The sequence below is a fragment of the Bombus bifarius genome, unplaced genomic scaffold (genome assembly GCF_011952205.1).
Source record: "Bombus bifarius isolate JDL3187 unplaced genomic scaffold, Bbif_JDL3187 scf7180000008285, whole genome shotgun sequence".
NCBI classification, from domain to species: domain Eukaryota; kingdom Metazoa; phylum Arthropoda; class Insecta; order Hymenoptera; family Apidae; genus Bombus; species Bombus bifarius.
The window spans coordinates 491,094-508,927 of NW_022884568.1; the positions used below are offsets into that span (position 1 = coordinate 491,094).

The 17,834-nt window shown below is 29.3% G+C and overlaps 3 protein-coding genes across 5 annotated transcripts; 1 reads left to right on the top strand and 2 right to left on the bottom strand.

Moving 5' to 3' along the window:
- Positions 1-564: 564 nt before the first annotated feature.
- On the bottom strand, positions 565-3,792 carry LOC117212166 (cell division cycle protein 16 homolog). The gene is made up of 11 exons (XM_033456686.1): positions 3,388-3,792; positions 3,149-3,301; positions 2,907-3,065; positions 2,653-2,812; positions 2,325-2,577; positions 2,179-2,258; positions 2,010-2,099; positions 1,620-1,929; positions 1,289-1,451; positions 1,000-1,192; positions 565-919 (listed from the first exon to the last, which is right to left on the bottom strand). Exons 1-11 carry the CDS (start codon positions 3,496-3,498, stop codon positions 636-638), a joined length of 1,956 nt encoding a protein of 651 aa, XP_033312577.1. The 5' UTR covers positions 3,499-3,792; the 3' UTR covers positions 565-635.
- Positions 3,793-3,919: 127 nt separating this feature from the next.
- LOC117212173 (protogenin-like) lies at positions 3,920-13,324 on the top strand. Of its 3 annotated transcripts, XM_033456707.1 has the most exons (20): positions 3,922-4,342; positions 5,159-5,421; positions 5,499-5,631; positions 5,713-5,869; positions 5,940-6,014; positions 6,110-6,336; positions 6,688-6,833; positions 6,912-7,071; positions 7,148-7,432; positions 7,556-7,723; positions 7,800-7,991; positions 8,077-8,261; positions 8,471-8,618; positions 8,706-8,804; positions 8,881-9,034; positions 9,123-9,256; positions 9,333-9,695; positions 9,786-10,063; positions 10,144-10,251; positions 10,333-13,324. In XM_033456707.1, the coding sequence occupies exons 1-20, from the start codon at positions 4,276-4,278 to the stop codon at positions 10,540-10,542; spliced, it is 3,552 nt and encodes a 1,183-aa protein (XP_033312598.1). In that variant the 5' UTR covers positions 3,922-4,275; the 3' UTR covers positions 10,543-13,324. The 3 variants fall into 3 exon arrangements, with proteins under 3 accessions (XP_033312596.1, XP_033312597.1, XP_033312598.1); XM_033456705.1 differs by having other exon boundaries at positions 3,920-4,342; positions 9,333-10,063; XM_033456706.1 differs by having other exon boundaries at positions 3,920-4,342; positions 7,559-7,723; positions 9,333-10,063.
- Positions 13,325-14,902: 1,578 nt separating this feature from the next.
- LOC117212175 lies at positions 14,903-17,467 on the bottom strand. Its single transcript, XM_033456710.1, has 7 exons — positions 17,057-17,467; positions 16,800-16,973; positions 16,486-16,688; positions 16,261-16,414; positions 15,907-16,175; positions 15,560-15,775; positions 14,903-15,483 (listed from the first exon to the last, which is right to left on the bottom strand). Exons 1-7 carry the CDS (start codon positions 17,103-17,105, stop codon positions 15,430-15,432), a joined length of 1,119 nt encoding a protein of 372 aa, XP_033312601.1. The 5' UTR covers positions 17,106-17,467; the 3' UTR covers positions 14,903-15,429.
- Between the last annotated feature and the right edge of the window lie 367 nt (positions 17,468-17,834).

Sequence of the window (17,834 nt, forward strand, 5' to 3'; positions counted from 1 at the left end):
TTTTAAAGTTACTATTACATGTAATATGATTTTTACTTAAAACAATATAATAGGTTATGTAGGTAATAAGGGTGTGCGAATACCCGAAATTGCAGAATTATGTCGGAAAATTTTTTCGAGTTCGAATCAGAATCTTGGAAGTTTGTCGATACATAAACGTATTCGGGTATCCGTTAATCTCGAGACCCGATTTGCGATTCGGAATTCAATGCTTGATTCAGAACATAATCTTTCTGTCATCTTGTACTTAAACCAAGTTTAAGGCAAACTTGTACTTTAAGTTTAAGTATGTACCGTTAAACTATGTTTAAATACAAGATGACAGAAAAATTATGTTCTGAATTGAACATCGGATTCCGAAACGTAAATCGGTTCCCATAATGACGGGTACCCAAATATGTTTATCTATCGACGAAGGATCTCGATCCAACCCGAATCAAGGCTCAGATACCCGCACATTTCTAGTGGGTAAATATTAATTATTTAAGCATGCATGCATCAAATTTATATACAAAATGAGTAGAATATATAATAAAGGATAACTCTCTGAACAAAAAAGGAATGTTTGTAGCAAACCAATTGCTTTATTACATACACAAATCTATTTATCATATAAAAAAATTTGCGCATTTTTACTATTCTATATGAGCAGTCGATGAATCCAACATTTCAACTTCGGAACTAATGTCAGTGGAATAATTCACAACTACGTCTCGCGGATTGCGTTCCACTTTATCAGAAGTATCTTCAGTTTTACTGGAATCTTCTCCCCATCCGGAAAATAAATTTACTCTTAATTTATCAATATCTTGACTTCCTGACCCAGCTACATTATTTGCATTTTCTAAAGGTTCTGCATTATCTGCTTCTTGATGTTCAGTTGCAGGGTACTCATATTTTGGAATATCAACTGGTGCACCTAAAAAAGAATTCATTTATAATCAGATATAATGTACATTTAATAAAATACATTGAAAACTGAACATTTTTTGTATATACCAGGATAAGGGGGCGATTCTTCTATAAGTTGTTCCATAACATAAGTTAACATAGTTGTTGTGAAAGTATCATCCCTCCTGAGTCCAAGAGCTCTATGAAAAGCATCAACAGCTTCTTGTGCATTTCCCATTAATGCATGAATGAAACCCACTGCTGAATAAGTTGATGCATTTAATGGATTTAACATTAATGCCTGCAATCATTATTAGGAAATTTATCTGATAGCTTGTAATTTAAATTGACATTTTAAGGAAAAAATATGTTTCTATGTCAATTAAAATTTTTTAACCTGTTGATGATATTCTAACGCCTCTCCGTATTTCTTCATTTTTCTACAAGTATGACCCAAGTTATTTAAAAGTGCCTCCCATTTACTAGGTAGAATAACATCCTTTAGACCACCTTGAATTCTTTTCATGGCTTCCTTAAACTGCCGTTCAGCAGTTTTGTAACTGTATTCGATGAAACGACAACTCTTGATAAATTAGACAGATTTCCAAAAACCGGGGAAGGGTGGAAGTACACTAATCAGGTTGCAGAGTGAATTTTGAACCTCTTTTTTGCATATTAGAATAACTCAATCTCAGGGATAATACTACAACAGACATCATAATACTTACTCTAAATTATAAAAAGATATAACTCCCATCTCGTGTATAACAAATGGATCGTTTGGAGCTATTCCTTGAGCCTGTTGGAAAAACTTGTCAGCCAATTTAAGATTATTTGTTAATCCGCATTCAAGTCCAATATATAAAAGTGGCAGGTGACAACCTTTCATTAATTGAGAAGCCTTAAAATAAGCAGCCATTGCCTGATCATGTTCATTTTCTACTGCAAAGGAATGACCATAAGCTAACCAAGCAGGACCAAATAATCTGTCCAGTGCTGTGGCTTTTGCTAAATATCTTCGTGCTGGATCACTTTTTCCTATTATCAAAACAATGGAATATCTTATAAAGTAAGAATACAAAATAATTTTAGAATTATCAAATAGAAATCATAATTACCTAGACTATAATAATAACATCCAACAGCAAACCATGCTAAGGCCATGTCTGGATATAAGTCAACTAATTTATGTGCTAAATAGAATAAAGCTGAAAAATGATTATATAATGTACAAAATTTCTTTCTAATTGCACATTCTTTTTTTATATAGGAGTGCAATATAATTACCATTAGTTTTTTTTAGTTCTACTAAACAGGCAATATGTACTGGTAAGCATGAATTATGATATGGATCTTTTTTTAATATTCTAAAATATATGATAGAGATTATAAGATTATATAAATTCACATACATACATAAGAGGATATATTACCTTTCTGTGAGAGAGAAACATTTGTGATAATCACAATTATAATACAATCTCTCTGCTTCTGTAACTTCCATATCCAAATTACCTAATAATCTATCTGTGACAAGAACTCCCATAACACTACATGTTGCAAGTGGTTGCTTTGTATTTGGTTCTTGATATTTTTTCAATTTACTTTCATATAATAGTCGTAAGAGCTCTGCTTCAGCTTCTGTGCATTGTTCAGCAAAGGGAAGAGATTCCAGAAGTTCTTTTTCTATTCAAATTATATGTATCATAAAATTACTTGTATGTATTATTACATTACATTAATACATACACACTTTAATACCTTCAGCAGCTGAAAGCATTTGATTTTGAACTAATGCTTCAAATGCTTGATATGAATATACATCACAATGTAGAGCTTGTTTGTAACAGTCAGTTGCTACTGCCCTATTATCTAAAGCTTCATATATTCTTCCTTTCACGTACAATATTGAACTGTGTACCTATCACAAAATACAAACTAATCTATAAAGTTCATCACATTACAGAAATAATATTTAAAAGAAATTATGAAGAACATTATTTATACTTAATCACATTTTTTGGTGCATCTTCTAATATATCTGCACGATCTCCAAAACCTGACTGTGTTATGTTTGTACATACTTCTGATTCTTTAATAACCTGTAATGCTTCATTGTATTCTTTTGCTTCTAACAGACTTCTTACTGTTAGATAATGACACATTACATCTGTCTATAAAGTAATATTAATGTAATTAAAAAAAATGTATATAACAATGTTATGATATTATTAAAAGTTTCAAAGTTATAGTTTACCTTTTCCAATCCACGATTTCTAATAAGATGAGCAGCTCTATGATATTGTTTCATTAGATACATACAATGCGCTAAGGTGCATATATCTTTAGGATCTTCGTTACTTAATGAAACAACTTTGTCTGCCCAAAATAAAGCAGCACTATAAAGATGCTGTAAACAAACCAGTAGTCAGTTTTTTTAGTAGTGTACAATAAATCAATATCTTTTAAAAAGCTTGATAAATTTTGATACTTTACCAAATCAATGTACGATTTAATTAATTTTCTACAATTATCTAAGTCAATATTCTTATTGTCTAATAAATTATGCATTTTCTCGCAATCTGCATCAACACTCTGTCGCGCCATATTTAATTTAAATTTTGAAGGTTAGGTATTCCTTCCTTAACGAATCAACGTTATATATACCAAGATACTTGTAATTGAATACAGTACTACAAGGTATTCCTTTCATATATAAAAATACTTGTTATTAAATTGTTACAATCAAATTCACATTTCATAGAACATTAGATAATCGTATAGAGTCGCATTTGCATAGACTAAACAGTTTACATTTTTAAACTATACGACGATACAACAACAATAACACGCATGTTGTCATCATCGATCATTTCTACGTAAACATTTCTGATAATGTTATTGGTCAAAATATGAGGAAATTGGACAAAGCATAATATGTGGTGCTGCGTAACAAAACATCATTCTGTTTCAAAAATTTCTCGCATCCGGCGCTGTGGGTCGCGATCTAGAATTTTGTGCGTCTTTTCCTCACTGGAATAATTACAAACAAGGGTAGTAGCGAATTAGAAGATGGCAAGAAACGAATGAATCGCGTGCTAATGCAAACGAAGCTAATCGAGTATAATTCGCGACGACCGTGTAACTCTCGGTATTGTCGACGTCCTCGAGTTTTCGGTGACGATATATTGTCAATCTTAACGATAATGTGAGAAGCTAGAGCGAAGCTGAAAGGGGGGTAAGAGTTCGGCGAACGGAACGGCCAAAAACTCTTGCAGGCGATGTCAAACATGCGGCGACGAATTTCGCAGAAAAGTCTACCAAACCGACGGCGTATTTCGGCCAAGATTTGTCAGTGAAACTAGTGCCAATGAGTGTGAATATATGGCGGCGCGAGTACTTTTACTGAGCATCTTGTTTACAGAAGTGCTAAAGCCCGCTTATGCCGCAGGTGCGTCTCCCTTCTCTCCGTCAATCTAATCTGTTTATATTCGCCAAACACGCTGGACCACGCGCCTAACGTTCGTTCTTTTGTACACTTATAGATGATTACAATCTTGATACTTTTTCTTTTTTTTACGAACTGTGCATTATCTGATTAAAATAAGAGTTAAAATTCGAACATTTTTGATTATATAGCCTTTTGAGAAAAATGATTATATTTCCTAAATATTTTGTTTATATTACTATGACATGTATGAAAAGAAATTGTTGTAAAACAAATAGTTTAAAATATTTAGATATTTCATTGGTAAAAGATTATTTGAATTATGATATGGTAGATTTACTCTAATGATTTAAAATTTGGATTAGTATAATTTTACATGAATATATCACATATCATCTTTTTTATACCAAAATTATGTGCAAATTATCATCTTTTTTTAGTAAACAAATGGGATATATGTCCTTTTTTTCTGTTCCTAATATATAAATTAAAACATAAATGTGGCATAATATACTATATATAATATAACAATGATTTTATAATCATTATACTTTAAATGTATTCTATAAATTAGTTATGCTATAAGTTAGATTCTCCATTTGCAGAATCATCTGATAATTTTATGTTTTATTTACTTTATATTCTATTATATAATATATTGAATCTCATCTTTATAATATTAATAGAGAGGGCGGGGGGGTGATGTAATAGCCATTTTGAATGTGATAGTTTATAATATTCAAAATATATTTTAACACATTATTATAAAAATTGTAAGCTGGTACATTTTTAGATAGTGCTTTATGTTTTATACTTTAGGTGTCAAAGAAATTGGAACTGGTCTACATAACAAAAACGTGTCAAAATCAGAAAGTTTCAACATTAGTCCAACCAAAAGTTCTGGCATAACATTAGAAATTCAACCCAGTGGTCATGTGATATTAGGAAAAAAAGGAGTTACACTTACTTGTATAACTGGACCAAATCAAAATATTTCTTGGTTACACAATGGAATACCTGCACCACCATGTGGTATTGCACGTTGTACTATTCTCAAGAATGGTTCTCTTCATTTACATAAGGTATATATTGAAAAATTTTATTTGTTATTTATATTAAAATTAAATCAATTAAGTATTTTATTTTATTGTTATGATAGATGGTGCAAAAGTTTAAAGAAAAAAACTCTACTACAGTTAACTTTAAAGATTATTACAAAGATGAATATCGTTGTGTAACACGTACTAATTTAGGGCTTCTAAGATCATCTCCTACATTTATTCACATAGCAGGTAAGTTTTCTGTTTAACATACTGTTATTAAGCGTCCTGATTTTATAAATGATGTTAAAACATATAATTATATTTGTTTAGAACTTGCCCATGTATTTAAAAAGTCACCAGAAAATATAACTGTACAAGAAGGTGAAATTGCAAGATTATCTTGTTTAATAGATAGTGTTCCTTTTCCTCCTAATATCACATGGCAGCATAATGAAAAAATATTGTTGCCCAATCAGAGTAATTTAAAGTAAGTAATTTTTGTCAAGAATTAACAATGAAATTATTTTTTATATTAATTGAGATTATTTAATTTGTAGTAGTAAGTATATAATGGTACCACCAGGTGTTCTGTATATAAAAGCAACGAAGTTATCAGATGCTGGTTCATATAGGTTTGTATTTGTACTAGTATCATACAATTATAAAACAATTTGTGAAATTAAATTAGTAAAGAAAAAACTATATAATATATTATCTATATTCACAGATGCATAGTAAATAATGAATTCCTAAAGAAAACCAAAAAAAGTAAGGAAGCAAAATTAACTGTTATTTCACGACCAGAGGGTAATGGATCACATATACCACCATTGTTATTTCCACAAATTTCATACAATCATTGGTTGTTAAATGGATCAAATCTTAGTTTAGTATGTGCTGCATCTGGATATCCACCGCCACTTATGATGTGGTCATTTATTCCTCGCTATACTGGTATTTGATATACATATATTAACCATTTGAGTCCCAGGGGTCATTGAAAAAACAGGGTCGAAAAATCCCGAGCAGCGCGATAGCGCTTGTCTTAATCGATTGCGTCACAATAGCGTTTGTCATATTTGTTACTTTATGAAATACATCTATATTATTATATATGCGTACAATTAGTTTATAAATATTTCAGGTTTTGTCCAATAAAAATTATTGCGTTCAAATGTACTGGAACTTTTCAACACAAAATCTAAACAGCGCGATCGTGCTGCTTGGAACTCAAACGGTTAATAACATTATTTATATATAGATGATATTTATAATACACAAATGTAGTGATTTATTCATTTTTAGGTAATCATAATGTTGCACAACCTCGCATTTCGCTTAATTCTAGTATTGGTATTACTATATTGTCACTAGTAAATGTGAGTGCATCTGATGCAGGAGTTTATGTATGTTCTGTAAAGAACTCTGTTACAAATAATGTGAAGATTCAAGTAAGTTATTAAAAAATATTATCAAGTATGAACATAGTTGTTCATAATTTTAATAACATGCTGCAAAAAACATTTCAGAATGTAACAGTGGATATATTAATACCACCATCATTTGTGAAGATACCTACAAATCAAGTATGTCCAAATGGGAGAACCGCAAGATTTGAATGTCAAGCACAAGGGTTACCTGTGCCTAAAATATATTGGTTAAAAGATTCATTGAATATAACAATTAATGGTAAAGTTATTCATTACAATATTTATTTATCTTCATATTATAATATGTATAATTTATGTATAAACTGTTTTTGCAGGACGTAGGACTATATATACAAAAGAATTTAATAAGATGGAACTTGCAATATCAGCAACAGTTCCATCTGATTCTGGTATTTATCAATGTGTTGCTGTAAATTCTGTGGGAGAAATTTGGGCCGCAGGTCGGCTTCAAGTAAACACATCTCGTAATAGTCCTGCTGCACCTACCTCTTTAAAATGTCGTGCTCTGTCACCCGTTAAAATTTTTATTTCCTGGGAACCACCAAAGTCTCTATCACATAGCAGTATTAAAGCTTATACCGTCCATTATAGTCCCGTAGGTAAGTTTAAACGATTTAATATGCATAGAAATATTTATATAATAATTAGTTAAATATTTTATATAGTGGTTAGTTAAATATTTTATAATGTTTTCCAACATCTTATATGTGGTGTTCATCAAGAAGGAGGCAAAGAAGAAGTTTCTCCACCTGAACCGGGTAATTCTACGTCAGTAGAAGTGACGAAGCTTCTTGAACCATATACTAATTATTCCTTCTACATACGAGTGTGGAACAATTATGGTCCTAGCGATCAATCAGCCACCATTTTGTGTTCTACAGCCCCAAGTGGTGCGTTATTTTTTAATGTAAATTTTATCATAAATGTAATGAAAAGCCAAAGGTACAGTTTATTTTCTTTATTCAGTTCCTAAAGGTGCACCAAAAGTAAACGCGAATATACTTAGTAGTACAAAGTTAAATGTATCATGGGAGCCATTACCTAAAAAGGAGTCTCGTGGTGTTGTGGTACAATATAAATTACAGTTGAGACTGCATGAACATCCATCTTCTCGGGTTCTTCACTTACCCGCTGACGTGGATTCTTATGTATTTTCTGGTATGTATGTAATTCTTTTTGTACAGTCTTTTGTACACTCTTTTGTATTAATTTTATTTGAAGATTACTAATCATGTTCTTGAAGATTTAATACCTGGAGCACAATACGACCTACGAGTACTAGCCAGAACAAAACAAGGTTGGCCTAACGTGAGCGAATCGCAATTAGAGTGGATTACTGTAACTATGCCACCAGCTGAATCTAATCAATTTATTATCAAAAATGTTGTGGATGTACAAGTATTAATAATAAATGCTTCAATTGTAAAGGTTAGTATATAAATTTTGTTAATCAAATCTTTTTAATATTATTGTATTATTGTATATAATATATTATTTATTATATATATCATATGTATATATATATGAATAATATATATGTATATATATATGCATAATATATTATATATATTATATGATAATATTATTATATATTATATTGTATTTCTATAATATTGAAATAAATTTTGTCATGTTAGATGAAATGGAAAATAAATGTTAGGGAAAATAACATAATTGAAACGGAATTTGATCTTTGGCAAATTTATTGTGAGAATCAAAGTGGACATAAATTAGCAACTATTTTTTTACCACAAAATGTTACAGAATATGTATTTACTAATCTTGGTAGGTATTGGTCAGAATCATTTCCAAAAAATTATGTATATGTTATGTTCTTCTTTAATTATGTATTTATTTTTTGTTCATAATTAGATGTAAATGTTTCTTATACAATGGGCTTATGTATGATAAGTTCTGGTGAAACAACAGGCTGTTTAACAAAACAAATACATACTATTCAACTTGATACAAGTAAGTATATTATAAATATAAATTTTATTATAACATAAACGAATTAATTGGATATATCATTTTTTTTATTAATCAGATAATGTACCAATGGCCTTGGAAGCAATTCCTGTTTCACCTACTTCCATAAATGTTACATGGTCCTTGAATGGTGTGCATGAAGTGAACTCTTTTGAATTATGTTATCATGCAATTCATGTCGCAAATTCAGATGGTCCTAAATGTTTTATATTGTACGTAATATAAATTATGCATAATCTTTTTTCATTATAATTTCAATCAATATCTTTGCACTAAATATTTTTAACATCCTCTTGATAGGAACGATACAAAAGCAAATATTGACAAACTCAAACCATTTACATTATATCAGTTTAAAGTAAGGGCCATTCAAAATAATACAAACCAAAGCAATTTTTATAGCGAATCTGTAGAATGTTATACGAATGAAGATAGTAAGTGTAGAAATACATTATACTATTTATTTGTACGTTCGTATTACAGAAATGGTAATTTAACAATTAATTTCAGTCCCTGGCAAAGTAGAAGAAGTACAATGGTTTTTAGTAAATAATACAAAAGTACGAATTGCATGGAAAGAACCAAGTAATATAAATGGTATAATACAAAACTATTTCGTTATATATACAATGGACTTAACGGATTCAGCCACAGCATGGAGAAATGTAACAGTACTTGGCAATAAAACATCGACAACTTTACCTGGTCTAACTCCAGGAAAACGGTATTTTGTCATGGTTCAAGCTATGACAAAGGCCGGTTATGGTAAACCGTCAGATCCTATAATCATTATTACTGGCGGTTCATCAAAGGTACCAAGTCCTCCAGATGAACAAAAACCACCACAAAATACAAAACCTGATCAGAGTCTTGGTAAACAAACTTATTTGCTTCAATTGTACAAGAAGTTAATTGAAATAATAAAATTTAATCTTATAATTATTTCATATTTACTTATTTTAGGTGTAATTCTTGGTGTAAGCATAAGTATTGGATTTATTACAATTTGCCTGTGCAGTATATATTGTCGAAAAAAATGTGAGAATGCTCGTATTTTGAGAGAAAGTGCGCAATCTACAAAAGGTCGTGCTTCGGTACGAAATGGAAATAGATGTTGCGCGGATCAGTCTTCTACATCAGTGAGTCAACAGATGAATACCAGAATAACGCCTAATGAAATTGAACTTGCTGTTCTTTGTCCCACATCTCCAATCACAACTAACCCACATTTAGACACGAAAGTATGTAAATGTTTTTTTGTAATGTATATGAACATAAGCTTATATTTGGATAAACAATTCTATGAAAAATATCATTACAGGGTGGCAAATCTAATGGAATTCTTGAATCTTGTGTAAAAGAGCCTTTATTACCATCATGGGAAATAAATGGTGAACCGAAAGATATTCATATAACAAAAAATTCTCAGGTGCGAAAAATTTTCATTTTGAATAATACAAAATGATTAAATAATTTTATATATGAAACTAATATATGTCTTGAAATATAGTACAAAACAATGGACAGTGTTGTCTTAAGTACACAAAAACAAGAACAAGAGCCAGAACAAGATTTAGATGGCACACAGCTTACGGTGGTCAATTGTACTTTAGGCAGTAGCAATAGCAGTTTAAATAATAATTCTGGTTGTCCAGATGGAGATACGTCCTTACCAAAACCTATATGTATATCTGTTCCGGCGCTTGGACCAAATGGATGAAACCATTAGGCAATATATTTGCGTGTTCACATTTTCTTCCTATGCTTCCGTGCAACAGGTAGGATGTAAAACTTTTCGTGCAACTCGAATAATTTGATTGCAAGATGTATATACACACAAAAGTACATACATATGTATGTATGAATTACAAGAACAGAATTCTCAAGGAAGTTAGAAGCAATGCAAGTTACTATATTTTACAAGTTTAACATGGCATAACTTGTGAATAAAAATACTAACGCATACATGATTAATGTAAATAATAATGTTTTGAAAGTGCGTTGAATCTGGACACTTCAACTATTATCTTGTATATAATGTTTGAAAGCAAGTTATTATCGATAACACAGTATTTCTGCATTAGCAGTTCGGCAAGGAATCTAGTAATTTTTAGATTTCATTTTGTATGAAATAATACCGTGGCACAGATATATCATGCAAATGATACTTAATAATATTCATTAGGTAACTTGCTCATATGTATATTGACATCTATTAAGAAGAGTATGAAAATGAAAATTAAAAAAGAAGAGTATGAAAATGAAAATTAAGCAAGTGGGATGATATGAAAATTCTTGATGTGCACCTGGGTGTCTGTTAATTATGAGTATGTTCATAAAATATCATATTTCGAATAATAGTGAAAAAGTAAATAATGCATTCCTTCACACTAGAAGACAAAATTATTAAATATCCAAATTACGGGTATGGCCTAATTTATTTCATGATATATATTGCTTTTATAGAGAGCAATAGTACTGATCATTCCAAAATCTTATGTTTTCCATTAACTAAATCTAAATTAACAAGAGATGGTTCTTAGGTTCTAAGAAATTAAGAAAAAGTACTATATAATCAGATTTTATGTATTAAAAGTATAGTCTAGGTTTTTCTTTTATTACAAATACTGTAAGTATACATATAGCATCGCAAATCTTGGCAAATATTTATTTTATTGAAAAATAAGACGTTGACAAACATTTTTAAAAAGTGTAACTGAAATGTCCATATTATATAATTTAGCAGAATCTTTTTTATACTACAAGTTTGATAACTGTATTATACACTATTGAGACATTTGAGAACAGGAAAAAATAATAATGAAATTTGTAAAAACAGCATTAAGATTTTGTAATATAAAAGAAATCTACAAAAAGAATCGAAACAATTTTAAATCATAATATTAATTTAATCACTGAAAATGTATAATATAATATATGTATTTTTTCCTGTTCATATGATAAAAGAAACCTTATGTTGTACAAGATATTTAAAGTTAACTACATCATACAAAAGCAAAAAGTGAAAAATGCGAAAGAAAATTATAAACATATTCCAGACTGGTGCATGTTACCATGACAGAAAAACCCAACACAGTACCTGATAGAATAAGCTATATCTTTTAGAGTGAGACGTAGATATGTCATGTTATTATTGTACCTCCATTAATTGTTATTTATTACATTTTACATTCAGTACTATTTTAAATGATCACATTACACTGAATTTATGCAATAATATAGTCACTACAAGCACAGTATGAAATCATGTAAAAATAGAATTAATTCAATCTGCACATGCTAGAGATTTTACCATATATTTATTACACAGAGTTTTACATCTTTGTACGAGATAATTTGTTAAACATATAATTTAAAGTCATTTTTGAAAAAATTATTCTGCCTTGTGTTGAAATGATGTTGCTATTAATAGAGATTTTTTATATTGTATATTCTATAACTAAACTTTTTTGAATACAACTCATGATTTACCTATTTTTATGAAAACTCAGTACTAGTGGATTACTAAAAAATTTCACAAGATCTGATTGCAGTTTTATGAAAATAAGTAACTTCATTTAAACACTATTTATGAAATTCGTTACATATTCTACGATCACGATTATTAGAATCTCAATTAAAGATAAACTATCATAGCTATTTACTGACTTGACAGTTCTACAACAAATTATGTTTGTTATGAAACATAAACATTTCACAGATAGAATGCCTGTTTTGTGATTTTTATTTAAATGATTTGTTTTCCATTTGTTATCATATTTAACACGACCTGTTACATTTTATGTTACTGACATATAGTAGTATACTTTTATATTTGTTGAAGGTATTTGTTACTCTTCTTAGAGTTAAATAAGAAATGAGAATTGATATATAATAGTAGGCAACTAGTAACTGATCGCTCATGAATTCATTTTTCTTTTTGCATTAAAATTCTTAAAATATTTTTAAATATTTTTTGCACTGTATGTATATGTTAATTATTAAGCTTGTACAATTTTCTAATATTAATGGAATTTTAAAAAAAGAACAAAAAAATAGTTGTAAAGAAAAAGGTATTATTTTTAAGGGAAGAAAAGATAGATCAAAAGCATTAATAAAGAAAAAGAGATATAATAATTAATATGGCGACAAAATATTCCATGGCAAATATTACGCATTTGTCATTTTAAAAAATGTTTTGATTTTATTGTATACAAATCTTAACTAATGTTTATAGAATTAAATTGTATTTTGATCATTTTACTTTTTAGCAGCATAATGTACTGTATTTGTTAAGCGCGATATTGTTCTGTCTGCTATGAACGTAATTTTAATATAAAAAATCATTTATTTGCGTTAATTTGTACCTTATATAAAAAGTTTTCAATTTATAAGACAACATTCGTAAATTTGAAATGGATTGAAACGTATGGTGTTGAATTGGTATCATAATATCTTTGATTAATTGTGTGAATGTGATAAGTTTCAAGCTTTGTAAAAAAGAAAAAAGAGAAAGCAAAAAATAGAGTCGCCGTGCTGTTATCTGAGCGTTTTATTTGCTTCAAAAGATTGATTACACAGTATTGAAATACAAAGCAATAAACATTGTTATCTTTAGGCTACAAATAGGAAACAGCAAGTATTGTAAATGTTACATTTAGAGTATAACGATTTATATGGAAGAAAAATATTAGAATTGAGGCTATTTTGATTACAATTTAAAAAAAAGTATTTGTTTATCTTATAAATTATTATATACATTGATTTAGAAATATCATAATCTATTACTTTACTGCATTACGCTAAGCAATGTTTCGGATATGCATAAGGTATTATTCATACTACTTTTGTTATTTATGCATCAAATTTAATTTTCTATTATATCATTTGAACTTGTACCTTTACTAAATGATAAGGAGCATAGTACATATTATTTCATTTCACTTGCAATAGTTCTTTCACAAAGTAACAATCCAATAGTATTGGCCATACACAGACAAAGTATTAATTATGTTGTACGGCGACTCTAGTCAAGTAAATATACCTCCATAATTGCCACCCTATACAAGGGGTAGGTATGTTATATTACTTAATTTTAACTTAACCTCAGTACCTATTACACAGCACTATAATTTAGATTTACACGATTTACCTCAAAAAATTTATTACAGTGAGTAGATATAGCCAAGACATTATACTTTATTTTATATAAGATATATATGAAAAAGCAAACCCGGTAAAAGAAATTTGATATTTGTATCATTGCCGTTAATTATAGCACTTATTCTATATCGAGAAAACTTTATTAATTTATTTTTTCATAAATCCTTATCATTTTTTTACTGGAACATACACGATTAATGTATTGCTATAATTATGCTGTTTTTTAGGGTGCAGTTACTTTGTAAATATTTTTATCTACGATTGTATATATATTATCTGCAGAAAATATTAAAAGTATATATTTTAATATATTATGTATAATGAACTACATCAAATTATAATCTTATTGTTTAAAGTATTAAAACGATACACGAAATATTTAATGATATTGTTGACCCTTCTGATGCAGTATCTTGTTGTAACCAATGATTGAAATAAAATTAAAACAGTGTATCGATGTTGGTTGTGTTAAAATATATGTAAAAAATAATGCCTAACCCTAGAAAAACATTCAGTTACGAAGAACTGCGAAGGTACAGGTAAAACAAGTGAATAAATGCGTAAATGAGTAACTTTATTATCAAATTAATAACAATTGCTTCAGAATAGTAATGCTATTAATTTTACTTGGCAGTTATTGCCATTTTATTATATATTATTTTGTGTAAAAATTATGTTTACCTTTATATAATAAACTTACTAATTTTTTTGTTTGGCGTTTAGAAATATTTTCTAACTTAATTAATATTATTTGTACTTGATTTAATACATTATATAATTTAAATATATCTAATTTATTAAATTTATATAACCATAAGATATTATTTATTTGGAATAAAAAAATTTCTAAGTTATGAGTCACAGCTTTTGGAAGATACACGTTAAGTGGAATGCAATGGATATAAAAACACAAAATCCTTCTACTTCTATAGATCTCGTTAATTGTTTAACAGTTTTTATTTATACTCCCAGTCTTGAAAAATTCAGTATAAAAAGCATTTTGGCGATGTACATAATTCTCTAAAATATTTATCCAAATAACATTACATGTTATAATATATCGTGTTTAGGCATGTAAATAGTCTAGTTTTATTCTTCAATATTTTTCAGCTTAGTTCTTCCTATAATGTCGAAACTGACTAGCAACCCTAAGGTGCAAAAATTTTATACTCAAACTATAGTAAAATTAAGTACATTAATTCCTACTTTATCACATTTGCAATAGGCTTATACATGAAATCTTCATATTCCATCTGTACTTTTTTATAAACTCGACTAACAATATTTGTTAGAAGGTAAAATACGAGTAAGGTGTGTAACATACAATAGAGTATGTAACTTGCATAGATTACTAGGCACAAGGTGAAACGCTCCAAATGTTATTTCATACAAATTATTGTAAGCTTTTTCAATATTTGATCTTGGCAGTCTATATTGTTGAAATTCATAGAACCAAGGAATGTGGAAATATCTTCATGTTTACATAATCATCAAGAACCTATAAATAAATAATTGACATAATAATATTCCTCATCAGAATTTATGTTCTCTTAGTCACATAAATAATTATTTACCTCTTTCAAAGCATCTTTTGTGAGTTTTGGATAAAGATATGTAAACCCAATACTCGATAATTTTCCTGCCTGTAAATACAAATGCTTATTATAAAGAAGTTCTTGATCTATGTATGGAGACAGAGGACTATTTTCCACTCCATCTTTATTGCAAGCTTCTGCCCAAGGTCCCATATGTTTGTCATTGACTTCTTCAACAACAGAACTCATATCTGTCTAAAATAAATAAACAAAATAAGGTTTTTAACCCACATCAGAATTAAAACTTGCATTATAGTTCAAAAAAATTATATCTGAATTTCTTAGTAGTAAGAGAAAAAAATAGTGTAACAAATTTTCTTCCATACTTTGGCTAGTGTAGAAAGTGCAGTACCCCAATAATCATGATTGATATTAAATAATTCTGAAACTATAGCACTGATTGATCCTTGAGTTGAATCACCTTCATCAACAACGTTATATGTTTGACCTACAGTTTCTGGCCTATTTACTACATGCCAAATAGCCCTGGCTACATCCCTCACATGAACTGTGTTCATGTGAAGATCTGGTCCCCAAAGTAATTTCATCATTTCTCCCAAATGTTTATAAACAGCTCCTACCACTAAACGTGGTGCTACATAGGGAAAATTAATTTACATATATAAAATATTTGAAAAAATTATTTGTTCATTTTCTATTAGGCAATAAATTATTATTACCTAATCCATTTCTATCACCACAGCCATATACTATGGCTGGTCTAAGGATTGTAAAGTTTAAATTTGGTATGATTTTTAAATCATTCTCTACTTGTAACTTATACTTTGCAACAAATGTCCATGGTTCTCCAGCATCTTCTTCTTTGAGAGAATTCTATGAAAATATTACAGATTACTAATCTTTGTAATAGATTGTTTAATACAAAAATATCAAAGTTCACATACTTTGTCAGAGGTACTAAAATTACCAGAAGATATTTCTACATAACGATCAACTTGTAATTTTGCAGCTTGTTGAGCACAATTCATACTCAACTTATAAATTCCTTCTTTATATACAGGATCAGTTTGACTGCTCTTTGTTTCTCCAGCACAATTGATTACAAAATTAATCGGATTGTCAGATAAAAATGCATTTTGACAAGATACTACAAATAAATATTCAAACGCTAATCATAAAGTACATGTTCAACAAAACTATTATTATCGTAATTGTTTCGTTGAAAATAGATAAGCGCCCTTATCAAACTTTAAATTACCAGTGTTGATTAAATTTGCGCTCTTAAATTCGAGCAAAGGATGCTCGAATAATTGCTGATGTTTAGTATTCAGCCAAGCAGTTTGCGGCGGCACTTTATCCACTACACGTATAAAGGACACAAGATCGTTATCCAGTAGATATTCCACGAGATTACGTCCTATGAAACCGCATCCTGTTTCAACGATAAAACTTCCTTTTAGTTGTTTTGTTTGTCACTTCCGCTATATGCTATCATATGAAGTAGAATATGCTCACCTCCTAAAATTATTACTCTTGGCTTTTTATTAGAACCAGACGTTGCCATAATTATTTGTCATTTAAATCCGTTATTCCTTTGTTAAGTTTCGTCCGCTTTTGTCAAAGTAAGAAGAACGTTATGCGTTATGACACTTCATAAAAAGACTTCAGTTAGCGATATGGTTATCAAATCACTGTGCGACCAGCCTTCACCTAACCTCAAAAATATGCCGCAAATAAATGTGTTACCACTACCACCGTTCTATACCGATGCCTTTCGTCAGAATCATCGATGCTGAATGTAGTTTTTGATTGCCTTAAGTTAGAGGAAGACAGAATCATGAGGTACCGTTCACTGACGATTCTCGGTTGCAGTTTAAAAGTGCCTTCTCCTAAATCGCGCATCAATCACTAACAAGCAAAATATGAAGAATACCTACCGAAAAACGAGATTATGAATGATCAATATGCTACTGGCCGAGTTTCAAAACTGATGCAAACGCGGTCGATAGAGATACTTCTCTACCTTATCGATATAGCGATGATGTATAAATTATAAGATTCATCTAATAATATTTATAAATTTAAAAACATATTTTTCTTATAAACTTATAACATAATGATGTATATATATGCATATTATAATTATTGTTTTCATATAACACAATATACACATTTTTTAAATGGACTTTGTGAGTTTTGTTTTTCCCTCTTAACTTAGATAACATATTGAATAGTTCATATCTTTATTTTGTACGTCTCCTACGTTTTATAAGAGATAATAAAATTCAAACTG

Excerpts from the sequence above, each read along its gene's own strand:
- LOC117212173 (XM_033456705.1), top strand. The coding sequence starts at position 4,276 with ATGGCGGCGCGAGTACTTTTACTGAGCATCTTGTTTACAGAAGTGCTA. Across the intron at positions 4,343-5,158 it reads AAAGCCCGCTTATGCCGCAG|GTGTCAAAGAAATTGGAACT; the intron begins GTGCGTCTCCCT and ends TTTATACTTTAG. Across the intron at positions 9,035-9,122 it reads GGTCCTAAATGTTTTATATT|GAACGATACAAAAGCAAATA; the intron begins GTACGTAATATA and ends TCCTCTTGATAG.
- LOC117212175 (XM_033456710.1), bottom strand. The coding sequence starts at position 17,105 with ATGGCAACGTCTGGTTCTAATAAAAAGCCAAGAGTAATAATTTTAGGA. Across the intron at positions 16,974-17,056 it reads AAGAGTAATAATTTTAGGAG|GATGCGGTTTCATAGGACGT; the intron begins GTGAGCATATTC and ends TCGTTGAAACAG. Across the intron at positions 16,689-16,799 it reads CGCAAATTTAATCAACACTG|TATCTTGTCAAAATGCATTT; the intron begins GTAATTTAAAGT and ends ATTTATTTGTAG.
- LOC117212166 (XM_033456686.1), bottom strand. The coding sequence starts at position 3,498 with ATGGCGCGACAGAGTGTTGATGCAGATTGCGAGAAAATGCATAATTTA. Across the intron at positions 2,578-2,652 it reads AATGCTTTCAGCTGCTGAAG|AAAAAGAACTTCTGGAATCT; the intron begins GTATTAAAGTGT and ends TAATTTGAATAG. Across the intron at positions 2,100-2,178 it reads AGAACTAAAAAAAACTAATG|CTTTATTCTATTTAGCACAT; the intron begins GTAATTATATTG and ends ATCATTTTTCAG.